At 27.0% G+C, this 21,775-nt stretch overlaps 4 protein-coding genes across 6 annotated transcripts; 2 read left to right on the forward strand and 2 right to left on the reverse strand.

Annotated features, from left to right (window-relative positions):
• Positions 1–1,628: 1,628 nt before the first annotated feature.
• LOC113555072 (60S ribosomal protein L9) lies at positions 1,629–4,681 on the reverse strand. 2 transcript variants are annotated; one of them, XM_026959389.1, is made up of 4 exons: positions 4,547–4,681; positions 3,724–3,975; positions 3,444–3,654; positions 1,629–1,756 (listed from the first exon to the last, which is right to left on the reverse strand). In XM_026959389.1, exons 1-4 carry the CDS (start codon positions 4,640–4,642, stop codon positions 1,653–1,655), a joined length of 663 nt encoding a protein of 220 aa, XP_026815190.1. In that variant the 5' UTR covers positions 4,643–4,681; the 3' UTR covers positions 1,629–1,652. The 2 variants fall into 2 exon arrangements, with proteins under 2 accessions (XP_026815190.1, XP_026815191.1); XM_026959390.1 differs by lacking the exon at positions 4,547–4,681 and adding an exon at positions 4,493–4,517.
• Positions 4,682–4,751: 70 nt separating this feature from the next.
• On the forward strand, positions 4,752–9,440 carry LOC113555071 (palmitoyltransferase ZDHHC23). The gene is made up of 5 exons (XM_026959388.1): positions 4,752–4,893; positions 5,560–5,765; positions 7,829–8,428; positions 8,507–8,683; positions 9,140–9,440. Exons 2-5 carry the CDS (start codon positions 5,647–5,649, stop codon positions 9,357–9,359), a joined length of 1,116 nt encoding a protein of 371 aa, XP_026815189.1. The 5' UTR covers positions 4,752–4,893; positions 5,560–5,646; the 3' UTR covers positions 9,360–9,440.
• Positions 4,790–5,558, forward strand: LOC113555073 (nuclear cap-binding protein subunit 2-like). The gene has a single exon (XM_026959391.1). It carries the CDS (start codon positions 4,963–4,965, stop codon positions 5,440–5,442), a length of 480 nt encoding a protein of 159 aa, XP_026815192.1. The 5' UTR covers positions 4,790–4,962; the 3' UTR covers positions 5,443–5,558.
• Positions 9,441–9,582: 142 nt separating the features above from the next.
• Positions 9,583–13,808, reverse strand: LOC113554115 (coiled-coil domain-containing protein 191). 2 transcript variants are annotated; one of them, XM_026957818.1, is made up of 5 exons: positions 13,561–13,808; positions 12,994–13,058; positions 10,578–11,916; positions 10,174–10,328; positions 9,583–9,744 (listed from the first exon to the last, which is right to left on the reverse strand). In XM_026957818.1, the coding sequence occupies exons 1-5, from the start codon at positions 13,759–13,761 to the stop codon at positions 9,597–9,599; spliced, it is 1,908 nt and encodes a 635-aa protein (XP_026813619.1). In that variant the 5' UTR covers positions 13,762–13,808; the 3' UTR covers positions 9,583–9,596. The 2 variants fall into 2 exon arrangements, with proteins under 2 accessions (XP_026813619.1, XP_026813618.1); XM_026957817.1 differs by having other exon boundaries at positions 13,537–13,808.
• Between the last annotated feature and the right edge of the window lie 7,967 nt (positions 13,809–21,775).

The raw sequence follows: 21,775 nt of genomic DNA on the forward strand, positions 1-21,775 counted from the left end.
CGAATATTTCCGTGTTCAGTCATTACTTTCAATTTTGATTATTTTATTAAAAAAATTCACTCTTTGGATAAAGCATTCTAAAGAATAACGTACTCAGAAATTATTAATTAAAACCATATTATAAAATATCGATCAAAAATCACAATTTTTTCCATACCACAAAATATATTTTCTATAGTCATAATATCATAATATAGGCTGATAAGACCAGTTTCCATTAAAAACTTAATTTTCATCTTAAACAATGGTTTTTCTAAAATTTAAATTCAACACATCCATTGCCACTTCCCATAATCTTTTATACTTATTTTATATATTCACATACCATACTGTAAAATCGTCAAGCAGATTGTTGTGATTTATGATATTGTACAAATTAAAAATGTAAAATATCATTGTAATTTATTTTCTATTATTAACTTTAATTATAGTATAAATTATTCAAGTTTTAAGAGTTCCAACAAAAATTTAACTATCTACATGTAGGTAGTAATTTTATAATTATGTAGAACAATATCTAAACCAGTCCATTGTGGATTTATATTTTGCTAGTATACTGCATTTTCATATAACTTCTTGAATCAATATACTTTATATAATTTATTATCTGCATTATCTTATTTAAAACGATTTACCATCTCATTAAATCATTGTATTACAATACATATATTTAGTTAGGTTAAATAACTATTTTGCTTAGGCAATGATAACACCATTGTCAATCATCATTATAATATACTCGAAGCAAATTTAAAAACATTAGGTAGAATAATAACACATGCCACTCAAAGCACCTTACATTAAGTAATGTACTTAACACACATTAGGAGATTGCCTAAAAAGTCTAAATGTACACCTAAGATGACAACTAAATTTGAATGCAGTTTTAGAATTTGTATTATTTTAGATATAACATATACCAAACTGAACAGAAAAGCCATATCAATACAAAAAAAATACTTTTCTGAACCAATTTAATTTCTGTAGAAGCTTCTGTCAAGTCTGGATAGATGCTTTTAAATATATATACTCAGTTACAAGAAGTTCTATTCTAGAACGCATATTATACAAAACATAACATTCATAATAAACTACAATAAATTTGAAATATTTATTTTAGGATAGTAATGAGTACTTGAAAAGTGAAAACTAGTCGCCTTTGCACATGTCTTTTCATTACAGTAATCAATAACGTCTACAATTGGCAAACAAGATGTAGTGAACTATTGTCTATTCTCATATCATTCTGAAGCTACTTCACTGCTAGTGGTTTACATCAATATTGAAATAGTTTATGAATTCAATACATAACCAATATAAAAATATTATTGTATCTGTGCACACACTTATGTGACATATTATAATATAAATATTATGTATACACATTACATAGTGGTGGCTATCAACCACAACAAATAATGATTACCGGAAATCCATCATACCTGAATCTTGCCAGGCGAATCTGATTATTCTAGCAACTCAGTATGCATGTGTAAAAGTGAACACTTATCCTGAATAGAGTATATAGAGGGGTATACACAATATAGATAAGTAACAAATTTGTTAAAATAAAAACTTTTTGTACACCTAATACCAACATAAGGAAATGATTAAAAAAAAAAACATAATTAAACGTATGAAATAATCAATTTTTATTCCTCTTGTACAACTGTTGTCTTTTCAGATACATATAATCCATCCAAGAACTTACGGATATCCTTGTTCTTTACGGTTGTAGACTGTTGGATTAAAGCAGCTAGAACAAATAAAAAATATTTATTATAACTAAACAATAGATTAATTTATATATTATATTGAATGCACTTAAAAAAATTAAATACTATTACAAATTGAATCAAGCATTTGTATGCTATTTATACTTTTGTGTTTTTATTTAACAGTTTGAGTTGAGACATTACATCTGTATGCATTGTTTCTCCTACTAACGCAAAACACTACAGTGAATTTACATTTACTTATTATTAAATTTTAAAGAATTAAATTATGACCTTTCAAAAATTCTAAATTTTGTATGCATTTTAAAATGTTAATAACTAATTTATGAATTAAAGTATAAAAAAAAAACTTGGTAAGATTCGCTGAATAAGTCTAACTAGTGGCAAACAGGATGGAAAGGCACATCAATGCTATGGGGCCCTGGACTCTCATAAATACAATGGGTATACAAAAATTTACAACATACAGTTAGAGACAAAAAAAAAAAAATGAAAAGTACAAGAGTATGGTCCAAGATGGGCTCATATACAAGTAATTAAAATAATTGTAGACAACAAAGAATGAATAATACAGAAATAATATTTTTATAACGATTAAATATATTTATTTTAAATATTATATTATTGTGAAATAAATTTTAAACTTAAAATGATTGCTATTGGATATGTCTATAAAACATACTAGCAATATTGTTGTCGACATTTTATGTTAATTGTAATACAGTCGAGTCGCGATAACTCGAAGTTGAAGGGAGATAAAAATTTACTTTGAGATATATGTTATTTGAAATATCTAACTCAAATTTATATAAAATTTTAATCTCTAGGAGAATAAACAAAAACTTCAGTTGTCAAGTTTTTTGAGTTATTGCAACTCAACTTTATTGAGACTTAATTATAATATTTTTAAATAAATCAACTCAAACTTAGTTGAAGCAGAAAAAGCTATTGTTTTTTTCATAAATTTTAACATTGAAAACTTTTGTTAGAATAAAGAAATAGGGGGGCTGCTAACACAAGATTTTACGCAGGGATCCAAATTTATAGTTACTTCTAACATATTCATTCAAAATATACAATTTTCTACATTATATGTTTGAAAGACAGAGAATGCATGTAGGTGGTGTCCTACTATATGATATTACATAAAGCTAATACTATGTTATTAATACAAAAAAACTTAAGATTTGTATTTATATACCTATTAACAATTATTTTAAGTATCTCTCTAAATTTTTTGTAAGTTGTTGGAATCAACATCAAATAAACTATATTTCATATTATAATCAAACTTAAGGTTTAAATTTTAACCATAAAAATAATTATTCAACATTTATTTTGGTATCTGGAAATATTGTTTTATAAGGTAAATTATTAAAAAAAAAAACAAATTAATAATTTTTTTGATAAAAGATTAAATTAAAAATTTATAACATTCCAAGTTACTTACACATTTTTGTAAACTTTTGTACATTTAACATATTATACTACATATTGTACTGCCTACTCAGATTAGATTTTGTCAACAATTTTTCTAAACCAAATTTTAATTTTATTAAAATACTCAACTCAAACTTATAAACAATCTTATTAGTGACTATGAACATTTGGTAAATTTTTTTTTATCTTGGTTTTTGTATTTTTTAATTTAAATCTAACTAAGAGTTCAAATATAATTATACAAAAAAAGAAATATATATATTATACCTGATCTTGAAACTTTTTCAATGTCATTTCCTTCTACAATTAACTCATCTTTTTGCTTAGAGTTAGTTATGGTGACACCTGGCGACATCTTGACACGTCTGATATATTTTTCACCCAAGAAATTTCTGATTTCAATAAGTGAATTGTTTTCAGAAGTAACACAATTGATGGGGAAATGGGCATACACGGCTCTCATTTTGTATAAGAAACCCTAATAATAAAAGTAAAAAAAAAAGGTTAGTTCGAAAAAATTATTATTGTTTAATTGATTGGCACTTACTTTAGTGACACCCTTGATCATATTTTCAACATGAGTACAAATGGTTCTGACGGCAGCCAATTCTTTCTTGGTGCCAAACCATTTTTCCACAGTTAACAAACGTGGTCCTTTCAGGTATATATCAACTGCTAAATGTTTGAAATTTCTCTCTAACGAACCACGGGGGCCTTTGACAACTATAATCCTCTTATTGACCGTGACATCAATGCCTTCAGGGATTTTAACTGATTGGTTGGCGTTTATGGTCCTCATCTGAAAGTTTTTGAAAATATTTTAAATAGGTATTCAAAACAAAACATACGAAACAACAATAAATATCCTATCTCAGTTTTGTAGATTAAGACATTAATTAATGACCAATACATGAAATGTATCAGTGTGCAACAGGCATTAACGAGATTATGTAGTGCTCGTAAATCTTGAAAAACGATTGTATTTGAAAATTTCACAATGAAATATATATTAAAGATACATAGTGTATGAATACAGTGCCCGTGTGCATTCTACTACGTTGAAAACAACGAAACAGTCGATACATTCCGAAATTTAAAACTCACAATAGTGAACAGAAATGCTCTTAAATGATAGATTAACTGGTCAAGTCCTGTCCGAAGTCTGAAAATAAGAATCAATGGAAACGTAATTGGAAGTAGTCACAAAAGAGCGAAAATCGACTTGTCGGCGATAGTCGCCACTTTAAGTACGGAACTCGAAAAAATATATTTCTAAACACAAACAGAAAATAAAATAACGATAGCGGAGAACTTACTGCTAAGATTAATTGAGTTTAAAATGTAATACAGAAAATATAAATTTGGATTACCTTGGATGAAAATCCGGACACACCGAAGACGTAAACTAGAATCGAAGAAGAGAATAATTTGTTTAGGTGCGTATTCGAGGTTATGAAAAATGTCATGAGGACGTGGTATAAGCGGTATACATTAATGTACGGTATCCTGTCGTAAACACAACCACTGTAATCAATATGATTTGTTTTCTTTTTTTATTATCAGTATTCTTATCAATTGTTGTTTCCGTTTCGTTTCGGCGTCAGTTCACGGTTCGCGATCGCAGATCACTTAAAAATGCTTACTGCTTACTGCCTACTGCCTACTGTTTAGTGATTACAGCTTACCATTCTTTCGGAAAACTTGTTTTATATGCTCCGTAAGTAAATTATTTATTTATTATTTGACGTTTGAAAAAAATATACGCCAATTTCTGGAAACAAACGCCATGGCTGACATAAGCTCGTACAGAGACCAACATTTTAAAGGCTCTAGAAGTGAGCTCGACAAGTTGTTGCGTTTATCAACAACTATGTACATTGGAAACTTGGCATTTTATACGACGGAAGGACAGATATACGAACTGTTCTCTAAGTGTGGTGATATTAAACGCATTGTCATGGGACTGGACAAATTCAAGAAAACACCTTGTGGCTTTTGCTTTATTGAGTACTATACTAGGGAAGATGCAGAGAATTGTATGCGTTATGTCAACGGCACTCGACTGGATGACCGAATCATTCGTACAGACTGGGATGCTGGATTTCTGGAAGGCAGGCAATATGGTCGTGGAAAAACAGGCGGTCAAGTACGAGACGAATATAGGACTGATTATGATATTGGCCGAGGTGGATATGGTAAAAACGCTCAACCTAAAGCAGACATGATAATATTCGGCAGAAACAAAGACGCCCTTCCAATGGATTAATGCACAATTTTAGCCCACAAAATTATATTTTTTTCAGATATATAATTTTTTTTTTTTCATTGTGTAAATTTCCTACCACTTGATTTTGTAAATAAATAAATATTTTATATGTTGTAGAAGTGTATTCAATTCAAACTCAAATGATCATTTTATGATCATGTTTTATTACATTGGGATGTGACATTTTTAAATTGCTACGCACAAATGAATGATAACCAATCCGATAATTTGCATTGCTGTGAATATATTAATATGAACGAAGAAAAGTCTACTATAATATCAGACCTTTGTATTTGTCCACCATTTGGAAACTGCTGTTCAAAGTAAATATGCTGAACACTTATCATATTATTGAATACTGGCACTGTTTTTAGTTTGCTTGTTTTATTTATTTATTAACAATTTGTAGCAATTATTTTATAATTAGTAATGATGGATAATAATCTTGTGTAAAATTATCGCTATAAATTAAATATTTAATAAATAAAACTATTAGTGAACTAATTTACAAATTGCTACTTATCAACTATTAGTTTGAAAATGTTTTTTTTCCTGAAATAAGTGTCAGTTGTAAAAAAAAAAAATTCTTAACACATACAAATTAGTATTAATTTTGAAGTTGTAATTGTTACCAGGCGCGGATCCAAAGTATATTTATGAAGGGGGGGCAAATATGCATATTGTATTTTATTGATTGTGAGGCAGAGCCTCCTCCCTTGGATCTGCGCCTAATTGTTACCTGCAGTCAATAACATTTTTGAGTGAGTGAATAAAATAATTATATTAAAATTAAAAATTATTAATTGTTTTATAAAATGTTGGTAATAAATACAAAAATACTTTTTAGTATCTTAAATGTTTCTTATGAATGAAACAATTAAAAATCTATATTATGTTACTTGCAACTGGCAACCAATGCTGATTGGAAATAAATACTACAGTGATAGCTTTTTGTGAAAATCCCTTGATAGAAATTCATAGTATATTTAAATAAAGCTGTTATGAAGTTGAAAAAAGTCTTAAAAAATTATAATTATATTTATTATTATGTATAGCATTATATATAGCATTTATATTTATGTACATGCAAGATTCAATGTATTAATAATTAAACAATAAATATATTTTGAATATAAACTCTTTTCAAATGTAATTAATATATATATATTAATTATTTATATATTTATCACTAAGACAGATTTATATTCAAATGTATTGGAATAAGGTATTTTAAATCTGATGAGAAATGTTCTCGAATTAGATCATTAATTTTAAAATAATAATAATTGTATCTTACATATTTGAATGTTTTTACCCTTTGTTTATTAAGGGCTGTCCTTATAATGTCTGGTTAAGTGTCCGTTAACGCTTAACCGGCAGTTAGCAAATTTTATTACTGGCAGAATCAACCGTTTAGTATTAACAGACACTTAACCAGACGTTATGAAAACGGCATTAAATGTACTATATTTATTTTATAATTTTATAGTAGATATTTTTGTTTCATCTTATAATTTCAAGTTCATAACTAAATAAATCTTATAAACTTATAAATTATTAAATAACTTTTGAAAATGGGAAATAATTTATAGACTGTCAGTTTATAACAGTGGCGCAACTAGATAAAAATTTTGGGAAGGGTTGCATTATTATAGTATATAAACATAAGATAAGTACATAGGTTATTATACTAGGCCTCAGAGAAATTTCGAGAGGGCTTACAACCCCTTAACTCCCCCCCCCCTGGTTGCGCCATTGGTCTACAATATTTATAAGGATAAAATTACAACCGTTTGTTATTAGCAGAGATAAGATGAGATACCCATATGAATGTAGTTAATGTTGTGAAAATGTGAAAATAATGAAATATCTTTTTTAAATAAAATGTTTTTAATTAAAATTTAAATGTATATTTTTTAGCATATTACAGTATTTTTAGAACCATTTTTGTGCATATAAATCCATTCTTTAATAATAACTATTGGACTATAATAAGACAACTCTAAGACCTTTATAAAGATGGACAAAAAATATATGTAATACAAATAAAAATATTTTATTAACATTTGAAAAAAAGATAGTATTTACAATATTTCGGTTTGAAATATACACAGAGAAAATCATAAGGAATGATAAAATACTTATTTCATTACTCATAAGCATAAAATCACATGCACATCTCAAATGCATTAAAAAATTAAGTTTCTAAGTGTAAAGGAAAAGTTAATTTATTAAAACAATCAGATGTGATAAATTATGTAACATTTTGTACATTCAACTATTGCTAGTTAAAAATAGTAATTATAAAATTATATAACTTTTTTCTATTATTAAGATGCTTCTATTATTAACACTGACAACACTTAATTTATTTAAATTGTTTCAGTTTGTTAAAATGTCCACCATCTAGAGACATAGAAATAAATGTTATGGTGGCAAATTTTCAAGATCGATTTAGAATTCCTTGGCAGGGTGGAGCAAGACGCATTTCTTTAGATTCTGCAGTACCATTACTTCTCTTTCCGGCTACTCTTTATTTTGCTGCTTTGGGGTTTTGGCCAACTATATTAATGTTTCCATTGGTTACATTTTTTCTCTATTATACTCATCATACTGTCCGCAAGTACAGAGTGGCTACAAAATTTTTCTATGTTTGGACATTGACATCAGCATCATTAGTGTTGATTGTATTCCAGTTTCTGGTTGTGCCCATGTTAGATATAAACACTAATGAGAATATTATAATTACAGTCACTATGATAGCCACAGCAGCTTGTTTCTATTTTACCAAGAAACACGCAATCAAATCTCATCTGAAATATGATCTGGAAATGACTAATGTCAATGAAACAAATGAAAATATAGTTTTAATAAACGAAAGTGAAAATATTCAATGTAATACTTGTAAAAGGAGTGTACCATCCAGAACGTATCACTGTTTTGTGTGTAAGACCTGTGTGATCCAACAACATATACATTCTTATTGGTACGATATTGAGGTTTACCGATTTATGCGAAGCATAAATAAATACAATCATAATTATTGTTTTATTTATTCATACAGGATAGACTGTTGCATCGGAAAGCATAATAGGAAACCATATATGGCAGGTCTGGTACTCGGTTCAGTTTTGTTTACATTTTTATCAAATCTCATTCTAACTACACTATGTCATCCTTTCAATGTTTTTGCCACAATCATGTTACCCGATGATTGTAGTGATGTATATTATGATATTATGTAAGAAAATTTAACTTATTTTATTTTATATAGAATAATAATTTTGATTCATTACAATTTATACATGTTTACATTTATACCTAAACTCTTTTTGAATAAACACTTATAAACTTTAGAAATAATTATTTATTTATATTAATGCATATAATATAAAATATAGTTACCGTTTAATTTATTGTTTTACATTTGTATTTATTTAAAAATTTCTCATAATTATTTTAATTTAATATTTTAATTCAGTAACTTTTCTTTTTTTAATTATCAATTAATAAAATGTAATCCATATTTTGATTAATTTCTTTAATTAGATGATAGTTAATTATTATTTAAACTAATAATATAACATACCTATAATGAAAATAGATAAATTGGTATTTAAATGAATTTATGTTAAAGACTAAACACAATATGCATAATAACCTAATGACTTAATATTTGTATTTTGTTTTTTTCTAGGTATGGTATTTGTTTTGTATCTGGGCTGTATTGTTTTGCAGTCGGAATCATTTTATTTGTTATGTTTATCAAAGATATCTATATGGTTTCATTAGGAATAACTTACCACGAGTGGCAAGAACAATGTAAAGATTTTAAAGGTGATTGCCGTTGGTTCTTATCTAGGCATATTATTAGAAATGTATTATCAAATTGGAAAGCATTTTTCAATAATGTCTAAACTTTGAGTCTGAGTATGACATGTTTTTACGTTTTTCATACATTTATTTTATGCATTACTTTTATTATATTTATATATAAAGTTTTTATTGTATAATAATTAATGTATATTATACTACAATAAATATATAAGTAATATTGTTTACTTTAATTGTTAGGTAGGTACAAAAAAAAAATACATGTCATTAATTTATACAATATTTATATAATATTTTTATAACTGATAAATCTTATTAAATTATAATTCAAATTCTGGTGGAATGAAGTCTGGTAAAATTTCTTGAACCTTTTCATGCCACATGCGTAGTCGACAATCTTTAAGCCTTTCCTTGTATAATATTTCAGGAAACTTCCTCCAATTATCAAAACAACGCTTCATTATTATCCTATTATTTACAATCACATTCCAATTAGTGTTTATTAACAATAACTATTAAGTTTTAATCTTATATTAATTATTATCTGTTTTAATTGAATATTATTGTTAATATCTTATGTCATGGTAATTATCTAAAGGGTTTCTAGTGATTCTAAGACTATTTTTTAATGTAGGTATTAATGTATTATATAGAAGTCTATGGCATTCAATTTTTTTTTATTTAGAATAATATTGCACGACATATAGTTAGTGTTAGATTAAAAGTTATACTATTTGAAAGTTTAGGATTGAATCTTGATGCCTTATAGCATTTTTATTTTCTATTAATTGGAATCTGTCTAAAGGAATTATACAGAGCTTGGTAAACCCTACAGATCCTACCTATTTTTTTATTGTATACTTATACAAATATCTATAGATTTTATAATATAATTACTTGTTATGATAAGATTCTGCTTTCAACATTTTTGTTTGTGTTTGAAGTCTAATTTCCCTAACATAGTCACGCCATCTTTTAAACCAATATTCTTCAATCTTAAGATTGTGCCAATCCTCAGCTACTTGTTGTTTCTTTTTTCTCTCTTCTAAAATCTAGAAATAAATTATTAAGAAAACGCATCATATTGGTCCAATTGTTTATAAAGGTATTGTCATAACTTCATAACTTAATAAAATTAGATAAGTACCTTCTACCTATATCTTATTATAGTTGAATATAATCAATGTCTATATGACTACATAGGTATTCTATAGGTACACCAACATCGCATGCACGATTAAATGCAATGTAAAGTAAATAGATCTTATCGAATATTATGTGACTTGCACATATAATTATACCTTATAAAATCCGAGAAATGCCGTCTTTATTAATTTCTGCTTGTAAAACTGTTCAGCCAAAAGTATTTTCTCGTTCAAACTATTGTTGACGTAAAACCGCCATTTGCTGAAACAAGTGCCGACTAATAGTCTGTCGTAGTGATTCGAGGCCTCTTCCACCCGCCACCTGGCACAGTTTAAATTCGCTCTGAACGCTTCGAATCCTCTCCTTAATAACAGTTTCCGATATAAATCGTCCGCGATCCGAGTATTCTCTCGCCACACTTCCCTTTGCGCCTTTCGTCTGTCCTCTTCTATCATCCTCAATCTCATGTTCTCCCTGGCCTCGAGCAACCGCTCGCGTTTCTGTTCCATCCGTTCTCTCGTACACTTCTCCTCCAGTTCACGTTTTTTCCGCATCTCTTCGAGCTCCGCCTTTCGGCGCCTCTCCTTAATCGCCTCCCACTTGGCCCGGCGTTCCAGGGCCCGCACCTCCATCCGATTAAGTATGTCAGACGGACTAGCTGCAGCGGCGCTCTGCTGCACCGGCTGCACAGTTCGGGTTTTCACCCTCCTCTCAGATCCGCCGGAATGGTGCAAGTCCTGCAACAGCCTCTGGTTCTCAAGCAACGCCTTCTCGGATTCCAATTTCAACTGTTGCAGTCTCAAGCGTTCGATTTCCATCCGCTGTTTCTCGAGCAATTTTTTCTGTTCGTCGATTTTTGCCTGCTGACGGTCACGGCTGTCAGTCCGCTTCGCCGTTGGTGCAGCGCGATTCCACGCACACGTCTGCTTATTGTCAGCGGTCGTTCTATTCTTCCGCCGACGATCGTCGTTATTCAATTTTTCTTGGATTTTCGACAAAAACTTGTCAACTTTATCGTTCGTCCCTACGAGGCCGCGGGACGCTTTCGATTTTACCGCGTAATTTCGCCACTTGTTCCAATAAATCCTCTGCAGCAAACGTATCGCCAACGCTTCCGGTCCGTTTTTCTCGCTCGTCGACGTGTCACGGCGGCGGCCACTGAGAGTAGTTGTTCGATCAACCTTACAATCGTCTTCCGAGCACTCGGATATCGTCGCTTGTTCGCCGTCGCGATTATTAAAATCATTTTTATAGTAATTAATATTGTTGTTGACGATATTGACGTTCAACTGTTGTACATTGATGACAGTGAAATTATTGACGACTGTGCTGATTCTGGCATCAGACGACGTGTCACGGCAAATGTTTAAAACCCCATTGATGACCGCCGCGTTTTCGCAACGAAATTCTTCATGCTGCTGCAGTGCATGCCGATCGACGATTGACGATATTCCTCGTTCGACGTATTTTGATTTTTTTCTGCGTGCACGGCACCTGTAGTGTATAATATCATAAAAAATCCAAATTAGCCCATGTTTGTATACATTAGATACAAAAATGTATTTTGTAACGTTTAGCATTTCTTGTTAAGTGATTTAATATTATATAACCCACCAGTGGCGTACACAGGGGGGGCTAACGGGCTGAAGCCCCTCCATTGTCTGTATTATTATTTTTGTTTTTAAATCTACCAAAAATTTGATATAGCGACTATAGCGTGTATTTACCCATTTATTAGAACCACGGACTAAGATATTAATAAACATTATATAGGTATTATATTATCGTATTGTCTGTGATTACGACCACAGTCCATAGATGGGTATTTATAATCTTATATAATTATAATATAAATTTATATATAATTTTTTCATATATTTTTTGTTTATTTTATGGTTAATTTAAGTAAGAAATAAAAAAGCAACTATTTTAATTTTTATGCCACTGTAACACACGTATAATATACAGTTAGGCCTCACTATAGTTATTGTTGAAGGGGCAACATTTAGGCAATTTATAATCTCGTCTTAGCCGCCCGGATTTATGCGTTGAGTGAGGTTCAAGCGGGTACCCGCTGAAGCCGGAGACGGACGCCACTTGTACACACATGCATATATCATAAGTCAATTACAATAAAAAATTTCTTAGGAATTTTACGATAACTTACTTATTGATTTGACAAAATTAAAGTTAGTTAACGTTGTCTGTTATTGATTCTGAAAAAATATTCAAATTCAGCAGAAAAATGTCTGTAGATCGTACGAAGCACATTCCGTTTTTAATTATAGTGATTTGAAAAAATTCATATTTTTACTTCAATATAAAATAAGATTAAATATTTTTACAGAGTATTTCATACGATATATAGACAATTTTCTGTCAAATTAAAATTTTTTTTCAGAATCAAAATCAGACATCTTAAACTACCTTTAATTTTGTCAAAACTTAAGATCTTATGAGCTAAAACTGACGGCAGTAGTGAGGCCCTTAAGTAGTTATAAATTATTAAAAAAATTCATGTTTTATTTATATACCTAATCTTAAGTTATTCAATGAAAAATAAAAACTTACTTGTTTATATCTGAAATTACTCTTTTACAGTCTCTTTTAATTAACCAACGATGTTCGTCTTCTGTCTAAAATATAATCGAAATAAATTAAATAGGTAACTATTAAACTATACTACCTATTACCAATATAATACTATAATAATTAAATAAATAACGTTAAATAAAATATATTAATTATTTTAGATCGTACTCAGGGGCGTGCCTATAAATTTTTTTCGGGGGAGGGGGGATTGAACACCCCCCCACCACCACCACTAAGTACGCCAATGATCGTACTTAAAAAAAACAGAAACCACTCAATATTTAAAGAAATCTTTATTGTAATGTAAAAATAATTTGCCTTTAATTGGTGAATTATAATAACTTAAACAAAAACATAATAAAAGTAAATATTTTAAAATATAAAAGTAAAAATTCGTCGGTTAATTAGTATAAACTAATAACTATACAAAAACATTTTATACATAAATTATCCGGTATAAACAAGTTAGGTGTTATAATATAAACTTTGCTTAATTTTTATGATACAAATTTTACTATTTACCAAGTGCCTTTCAGAATTACTAACGATTCTATCCAATTGTTTTCTACTAACAATAGTGTAATCTTCAAGATTTTTTTCGGAAAACTGTGCAACATCTTGCACTGCTAAGTTACAGTATTGGAAGTTAACGGCCCGATGATCAATGTTGAATGTCATCTCAATATATATCGTTCTCGAACATAATATTATATGCATACAATATAATTGAATATTATACATGTACATATAACTATATAAGAAGTAGGAACAAACTATGTACTAGTGTACACTATACATGACTAAATAACTACCTACCTATTTTATGTTTCATAAGTTTAGTTTACACCTTTTAGGCTGATGTATCGATAACACCGACAACGACTACTATGTGTTACACATTAATAAACTAATAACAATAACAACAATTACATCGGACCCTATGATATACTGTGGTGCCGGTAAGAAAATGTTTACATGTTACTGCAGTGATCGCTATAGCAACTGTGATATAGCCATATAGGTATATATTATGTTTAGGGATATGAGTGTGAAATATTTCACGTGAAATTTTCACTTTGAAATATTTCAATGAAATATTGAAAAATATTTTTTTATTTTTTTTTTATAATTTTTTTATTTTTTGGTATGTTTATTAATATAATTATAATTCAATAATTATATTACAAATTATACTATATTATAAATTTTATATTTCTATTTTGTTTGAATTTAAATAGGTAATAAGAAAAACTATACAAAGGTTAATATTATAGACGAGGATAATTAATATAATAATGCATTTGATTATAACTTTATAAGTTATAAACTTATAATTATTAAAATTTAAAATTTATAAATATTTTATAAACCTATATGTAATTTTTTATATCTTATAATCTATTTTATGTTTTTTTTTATCTTTCATAAAAATGAAATATTTCATGAAATTTTAGAACCCTAATTATTTTAGATTATAGTTGTTGTATATACCTATTACCTAGCTACAATTTACATGTATATTATAATAAAATAATTGTATTAAATTGTAATTTGTAAGGTATAAATTGGTAATTTTGAACAGTGTAGAATTATTTGTTTAATACTATTTAGGTATATTATAGGTACCTGCAGGCATGTAATCAAAAAAGTCTATGGTTGTGATTTTGTGAAAAATAAAATATAAATATATTAATACTATTATGGCAGTTATAATATTTATATTTTGAAAACGAATTGATATTAAATAATAGTTGTATTATAATACAAAATATCTTTCATTTTTCACTATATTATTATTTATTATTTTCTTGAAATAAATAAACATAATTAAGGATGTGGGGTGTAGGGTTACATCGCTATACCACTGTCCACTACACTATACACACTAATATATAATAATAAAGAATACGTATTAGTTGATTATTTTGTTTTGTACTTTACTGTATTTAAAAATAACTACTTATAATTATTTTTATTATTTATTAGATAATATTACGACTAGAAAAGCTCAATTACAAGAAGAATAAGATTTTTATATTAATAACTGTAACATGCAGCTTAAAAAGTATTTTAACAGTAAAATAAAATAAAGATATTACCTCACAATAAAAACCATAGAATTGACCAGAAAGCGATTTGATAAAAAGGAAAAGAAAGGTCCTCATTGATAATTCTCAATAAACGAATAAAGAGGGACTATTAAATAAACAATAGTTTCTAATGAAACATGCTGAATCTCTGAAGCTGACAATGTGATTTCAGCTCACAAGGAGAAAAATAACATGTCATGTAGGTACACTGTATATTTTATAAACAACAAATTCATAAATTGCATTGTTACATATAAATTACAAGAATATACTTAGTAGCCTATCTACAACGCCGCGCGATCACTAATTTATAATAAATTAAATATTATCCAAGAAATAATCTACGAGTTAGTATATTTCTTCTGTATTCTATTATTTCTATTCATCTTTTGTACAACTATATTATAAGCAAACAAAACGTGCTATATTCGGCAAGCTACTAGTAGAAGTAGACTATCAATATTATTTCCAATATCTACTCAGTACTCACTTACTTTGTTTAAAATCAATGATCAATTATTTATTTTTCAAATTGCTATCATTATTACTATACCTTATAAATTTTATATTATTTTTGATGCGAAAATAGGCTGGGCCTAAAGACAATGGTACATTATTATTCGATGCCTTAAACAGACAAAAATTATGTACCTATGTCCTATAATGCAATTTGTATATAATATACAGGACACACTAAAGTCTAAAAGTAAATCGATACTTGATAGAAATATCTTTAATGCAATAATCGTTTCAAAACGAATTAAACGTTAGAAGCGATAATAAAAATCCATAGTTTCTTTTAATTTTAAAATAATAATTACAGACAGTTCAGATCTATTTTCTATAAAGCTTATAGAAACATGATTTCTATAGAAGGCCATCAACGAACAAATAATCACCCTTTTGATACACAATTTTATTTTAGTACAATGAACCTATCAACAGTATCATTGTATCAACTATATAACTATATATAGTGCACAGCTCTTAATTTTTACGTAACATTTACAAAAAATATAGTTTTATGAATTTATTTTTCAATTTCTATATAGATTATATAATTATACATATACATGCCGCGTACATACTGAATTCTGTTTATAATAATACAGTTTAAACATAAAGTATAATAATATTATTGTTGTATGTAAACAAAATCGAAGACGTACCTACACGCCTATATTATGATGTATTGTATACGATTTATTATATTATACATATATATATATATTATATTTTTTTTTTATTATTTACAAACAACAACGCCTATCAATAACCAAATGCTCATGAAAAAATAATATATATATATTTATAATTTTTATTTTCATTTTAGAAAATAAAATATTTTAGTCGGCAGGAAGACCGATAAATATTTTGTTCCGTACACACCGCACAGCAGCATACACAAACGTCAGACCGTGACCAATTATTATTATATTGAAGTGCGTGTCGTAATGAAGTTCCAAGCACATTTTTTATTACATTTAACGGTAAATCTGAAATCATATTTGTTGTTGTACATTTCAGGACAAAACAAAATTAAACTGCAATAGCAATAATAATACTGTAATTGTATATTACCTATGCGAATATCATCAATGGTCATACGTCGACAGTCTGATAATCTGATATGCATTAATGTATATTATATAATATAACTTCAGACATTTTTACATTTTCAATCGAAAATTAATGCAGTCATATATATACATATTTTAATATATAGGTCCTTTTTAACATATTTATGCATAAATACATGTCTTGTACATTTACTAACTGCGGTATTTACATCATTACACTCAAATAAACAAAAAGAAAAATTATAGGTATTTTTAAACATAATATATCATAGTCCGTTACATCCTCATCATATGCAGTGAATCACTCACTTGTGGTATGTATATAGATATAATACATATTAACAATAGTCACGGAATACTGAACACTGAGGATAACGCGAACATCGACCCTTTTGCTTAAATATTATGAGTGTACAATACATTTATATACAGGGTGATTCTTTTCATAAAAAACACTTTATTCAAAAGGTTATTAATATGTTTTTGAAAACATCATTTTACAAAATTTGAAATAATTACAAAACATCATTTTCGTCAATTATTTTTATATGATGTCTAAAATTATAACAAAACACAAATCATAATAAAACTCATGTATGAAATTCGATTATTATAAATTGAAACACTAAGAAAAATATTCTGCTTAGAAGTATGAAATTAAAAATGTATATTTTATTTGAATGTATCATTCAACAAAATAATAAAACCTTAATAAATGATAAGTTTAACAAATTGCAAAAAATATACTTAAGTAATGCTTTTTCAAAAATTATGATTTGTAATGACTTAAAATTATTATGTAAAAAAATATTTCCAAAACATTCATACTTTTCTAGATAACAAATGTTTATACTTTTAAAACAATCACCTTGTATAAAAATAAAAATATAAACGAGACGACCTACGAATAACGATGGGAACTGTGCAACGGAGACTAAAAACAATCGAAATAGGTACGATTTCATTTGTGGGCAGTACTATAATGAAAGAATGCCTCTTATATCTGTATATTAAATATTTCAATTATTATTACGACAAGACTTACGAAATTTTCGGAAAACGAAATTAATGTAATATGTATAATATATGAATAAAGCATACCTAAGTATATTATTTACTATTCCCCTTATTCGGTATATTACAATACATGTGTCTAAAAAATAAAATGTAAAAACAAATGTAAGCATATAATTTATCTATTATTAATATTATTTATTATTATAAATATGGGAAATTCTATTCATTCCGCATTATTATTTAATTTTTTCCTTATAAACAATAAACGAGTATAATAATGCAGTAGTAATGTAGTGCATTGTTTTATATTTATATGGACAATGCCTATTATATATTAATAAACATGATTTTAATTATTATATAACAAATACTTATTTTATGAATTTTATAATATTATATGTTTGTATGCATTTATATTTAATATTATGAAGAATATGATTAAAAAATAAATTTTGTTAAAAATTCAAATAATAATATAATATATATATATATATCATAAAATTATTATGTATTATATTTATTGCAAAATAATAGAGAAATAAATAATAATTATCGAAGTAATTAGGTATGACATACCTAATATTATACTGTGTCCAATGTATAATTTTAACAACATCGAAACGTGTTAGCTTAGCCTTAAAAGTTAAGTGTTTCTAAAAAAAATGACGTATTTAGATATTTTAAAGACTATACGGAATTTAATTTTCATAAATATACTATATGAATATAATTATTAATTAACAAACAAATATCTCATTTACAATATACATATATGATATATAACATAATATATTATGTTTTATGCATGATAATATTAATATATTGGCATATTGCTATATTACAGACACTCTGTATCTGTAAACCTACTTACGTATCCAGCGTAACGACTCAGCATATATATTTATGAAATTAAATGTATTATGCAGTGCACCTCATTTAAACATAGGAAGAAAAAAATTAAACTTTTTTCGTTTTTGTTTTTTTTTTCGTATATATTTGTTGGGAATATGTTCCGATATTTCAATTTTATATAAGTATATAGTTATACACCTACTTTCAAATAAAAAATAACGTTATCATACAACCTAACTTGCTTATATTAACATCTTAGTGTGAATTTTAATCATTTAGATTCATGCCGTAAAATATTGTGCAATTTTCGGACGAGTGGAACAATTAATAATGTACAAATGTACAATGTACTTTAACAAAGATTTAAACATGATAATATAATTGTGGGAATTTATAAATAATATAATTTATAAACTAGGTATACGTATACGCTAATATACTAAATTTTAACCTAAGCTCTTTCATAATATTATAGGTAAGTAATATAATATAATTTATACAATATACTTTTATATACCTACCAACCTATTATTACGTTTTAATATTCTATATGTATACTTGCATAAATAATTTTCATTATAAATATACGTATATATAATCTATACAGCCCAATTAAACATACACCAAGGTAATAATTGTATTATTAAAAATCGGTCAGAAATCAGGATACAGAGACTGAACAATGATCACTATAGTTTAGCCATTGATTAAATACAATAGTATTTAATCAATGGTTTAGCGAAATTCATATATTATTGAATTATTTTATAAAGTAACGATAAACATAAACCATCCATTGCTTCAGAAAATAATCGTTTTTTTTTTTTTTTTTATCTGAGTTAATAAGTATTACGTATTTACGTTTAACTATAGGTACCAGTTTAAGTTGAGTACTCGAGTCGGAGCCAGAATTGCTCACTATATAGGAATATTAGTATTAAATAAAAAAATAGTTAATTAATAATTATATATTTATACTACTTATTACTTATTAGTTATAAGTGAAAATAAGATGACCCTTTAATGTTTTTGCTTACAAATAGTACTGTAGTACTTATATTATAATGTCGTCCATACTGTTGCTCTATTGTATTTATTGGTATCAAGATACAGGTAATACATTAGCGATTAGCAAGTATAATATTATGTTGTAATTTGTTACATTTAGGTATCTGGTATACTTATTATCAAATTTAAAGTTTTTCACTTATCCGAAAATAATAATGTTGCGCTTTTATATTGGTTTATTCTTGTACTAATTTTTTTTATATTTATATAGCAATGTTTAACCAGCTGATATTCTATAATACCTAAGTAATAACCTACTATGGTTGTATTATTTGGACGTACATCATCATATCTCATTATAATTCATCTGTGAACGACAAACGAAATAATATTTTAATCAGTGGCGGCCCAAGGCACGGGCGAACCGGGCAGTCACCCGGGGCGCCGGAAGCGCATTTGTAGGTGCTCAAAAAATTGTAAAAACTTATGTTTTAGTAAAAAATTTTTTACATAATAACGGTGTGTAATAATTACATTTCTCTATAATAATAAGTTATTACATTTTTAAGGGCGCCATAATATCTTGGGCCGGCACTGATTTTAATATTGACAATATATGATGACGATGGAAATAATTAAAGTTGTCATATTATATGGAAATTTTGACGTTCTTAAATTACATTTTTTATTTGGTCGATAAGTTTAATCCTTGTTTTTTGTACACATTTTAAAAATAAGCGGCAAAAAAATAATATTTACAAATTAATGTTGGTTACATCAAAAACTAACGTATGATTCGAGTATTATATTATTTATAATTAATATTATAATATATAATATATTATAATCCATTGAACATTGTTAAGATAATCAAGACCTTCCATAGTAGGTGTTTCGCTTCGTTTTGTTTATTTTATTTTTGTTCAGTGATCCTTGGATATTATTGAATAACATATTGACGGTCATAAACTTGTAATAGGTACTCAATCGTAAAATTACCAACAAGGTGATCGGGAAGATTTCACGATTTTTAATTTATAAAGACTAAATAGTATAGGTTATTGTAATAATGTTTTTATTCACAGAACGTAAATATTGATAAATATACCTACTATGATAGTATAATTTGGCGTTGCATTTATTATTTTTTTTTTTAGTTTTTTTGATTTTTAATAATTCGTTTTATGCGAATACTATTTTGTAATATGTTATCATGTTTGTTTTAATATTATGAACATTGTTGTTTTAAATTGTAGGTAGGTATATCAAAAAAAAATATAATGGTATAAAATGTTACAAGTATCTTAAATCTTTGATAGCTTTGATAGATTACTAGTGTGACCTTTCATCTTTGCTCATATAGCATATGTACCTATATAGTATATATATATATATGGTATACAATATACATTATAAAGTATAAGCTTTCTCAATATTTCAGATAAAAATAATGAATGAATGCATGTGTGATATATTATGTGCTAATCATTATTGTATCTGCGTAAGCATTCATTATTACAAAAAATAGTATTGTTTGAAAAATGTAATATACATTATTTTATACATTTCTCATATTGTATAGGTATACATTTTATTATCTTTATCATAGTAATGTTTGTGAATAAAACCAATTACTATGTACAAACATTAGATTTTAATTTATATTTGTATGTAAAAAAAATTATAAAAATAATTTAATAAGAGTTATAACGAGTATTTACTACATACGTACCTAGCAATATATAGTTGTTAAAAGAATTATAATGTGTTGTGGTTTATGCAGATTGCAAACAAATGCAGTGCTTGTATGACGTATGTTTTAATTTTTAAAAACTTATCAATAATGGATTATAAAACTTACTAAACAAATTTTATTTTTTTTTAATTTACATTACGCTTACATCAATAATGTTTGAATTTTGAGTACCTACCGATATTATTATTCTAAAATACGTAATAAAAGTACGATGTACATATTTCGAAGATATAAATCATACATTTAGTAATATAAACAGGTAAAGTTTACAAGAAAAAAAATGTACAGCATGATGACAAATATAATATAAAATAGTATAATAATGGACAATGAATAAAACTTCGAAATGAAACAATGCTATACAATTAAAACTGTAGATAAGGACATGATGAGGATGACCGTAGAAAAAAAAGTGGTTAGGTATCTTAAAGCGTTAGTATGGGCTCGTATTAATGTAT

This window comes from Rhopalosiphum maidis, chromosome 2 (assembly GCF_003676215.2).
Source record: "Rhopalosiphum maidis isolate BTI-1 chromosome 2, ASM367621v3, whole genome shotgun sequence".
NCBI classification, from domain to species: Eukaryota; Metazoa; Arthropoda; class Insecta; order Hemiptera; family Aphididae; genus Rhopalosiphum; species Rhopalosiphum maidis.

What these genes read in the sequence shown, in the direction of transcription:
- LOC113555072 (XM_026959389.1), bottom strand. Translation starts at nt 4,642, where the DNA reads ATGACATTTTTCATAACCTCGAATACGCACCTAAACAAATTATTCTCT. An exon ending in TGTCCGGATTTTCATCCAAG is followed by an intron (nt 3,976 to 4,546) that starts GTAATCCAAATT and finishes AAAAACTTTCAG; the next exon opens with ATGAGGACCATAAACGCCAA. An exon ending in TGATCAAGGGTGTCACTAAA is followed by an intron (nt 3,655 to 3,723) that starts GTAAGTGCCAAT and finishes TTTTATTATTAG; the next exon opens with GGTTTCTTATACAAAATGAG.
- LOC113555073 (XM_026959391.1), top strand. Translation starts at nt 4,963, where the DNA reads ATGGCTGACATAAGCTCGTACAGAGACCAACATTTTAAAGGCTCTAGA.
- LOC113555071 (XM_026959388.1), top strand. Translation starts at nt 5,647, where the DNA reads ATGAATGATAACCAATCCGATAATTTGCATTGCTGTGAATATATTAAT. An exon ending in CAACATATACATTCTTATTG is followed by an intron (nt 8,429 to 8,506) that starts GTACGATATTGA and finishes TTATTCATACAG; the next exon opens with GATAGACTGTTGCATCGGAA. An exon ending in GATGTATATTATGATATTAT is followed by an intron (nt 8,684 to 9,139) that starts GTAAGAAAATTT and finishes GTTTTTTTCTAG; the next exon opens with GTATGGTATTTGTTTTGTAT.
- LOC113554115 (XM_026957817.1), bottom strand. Translation starts at nt 13,761, where the DNA reads ATGTACATGTATAATATTCAATTATATTGTATGCATATAATATTATGT. An exon ending in GTAATTCTGAAAGGCACTTG is followed by an intron (nt 13,059 to 13,536) that starts GTAAATAGTAAA and finishes ATTATATTTTAG; the next exon opens with ACAGAAGACGAACATCGTTG. An exon ending in GCAGAATCTTATCATAACAA is followed by an intron (nt 9,745 to 10,173) that starts GTAATTATATTA and finishes TGTAAATAATAG; the next exon opens with GATAATAATGAAGCGTTGTT.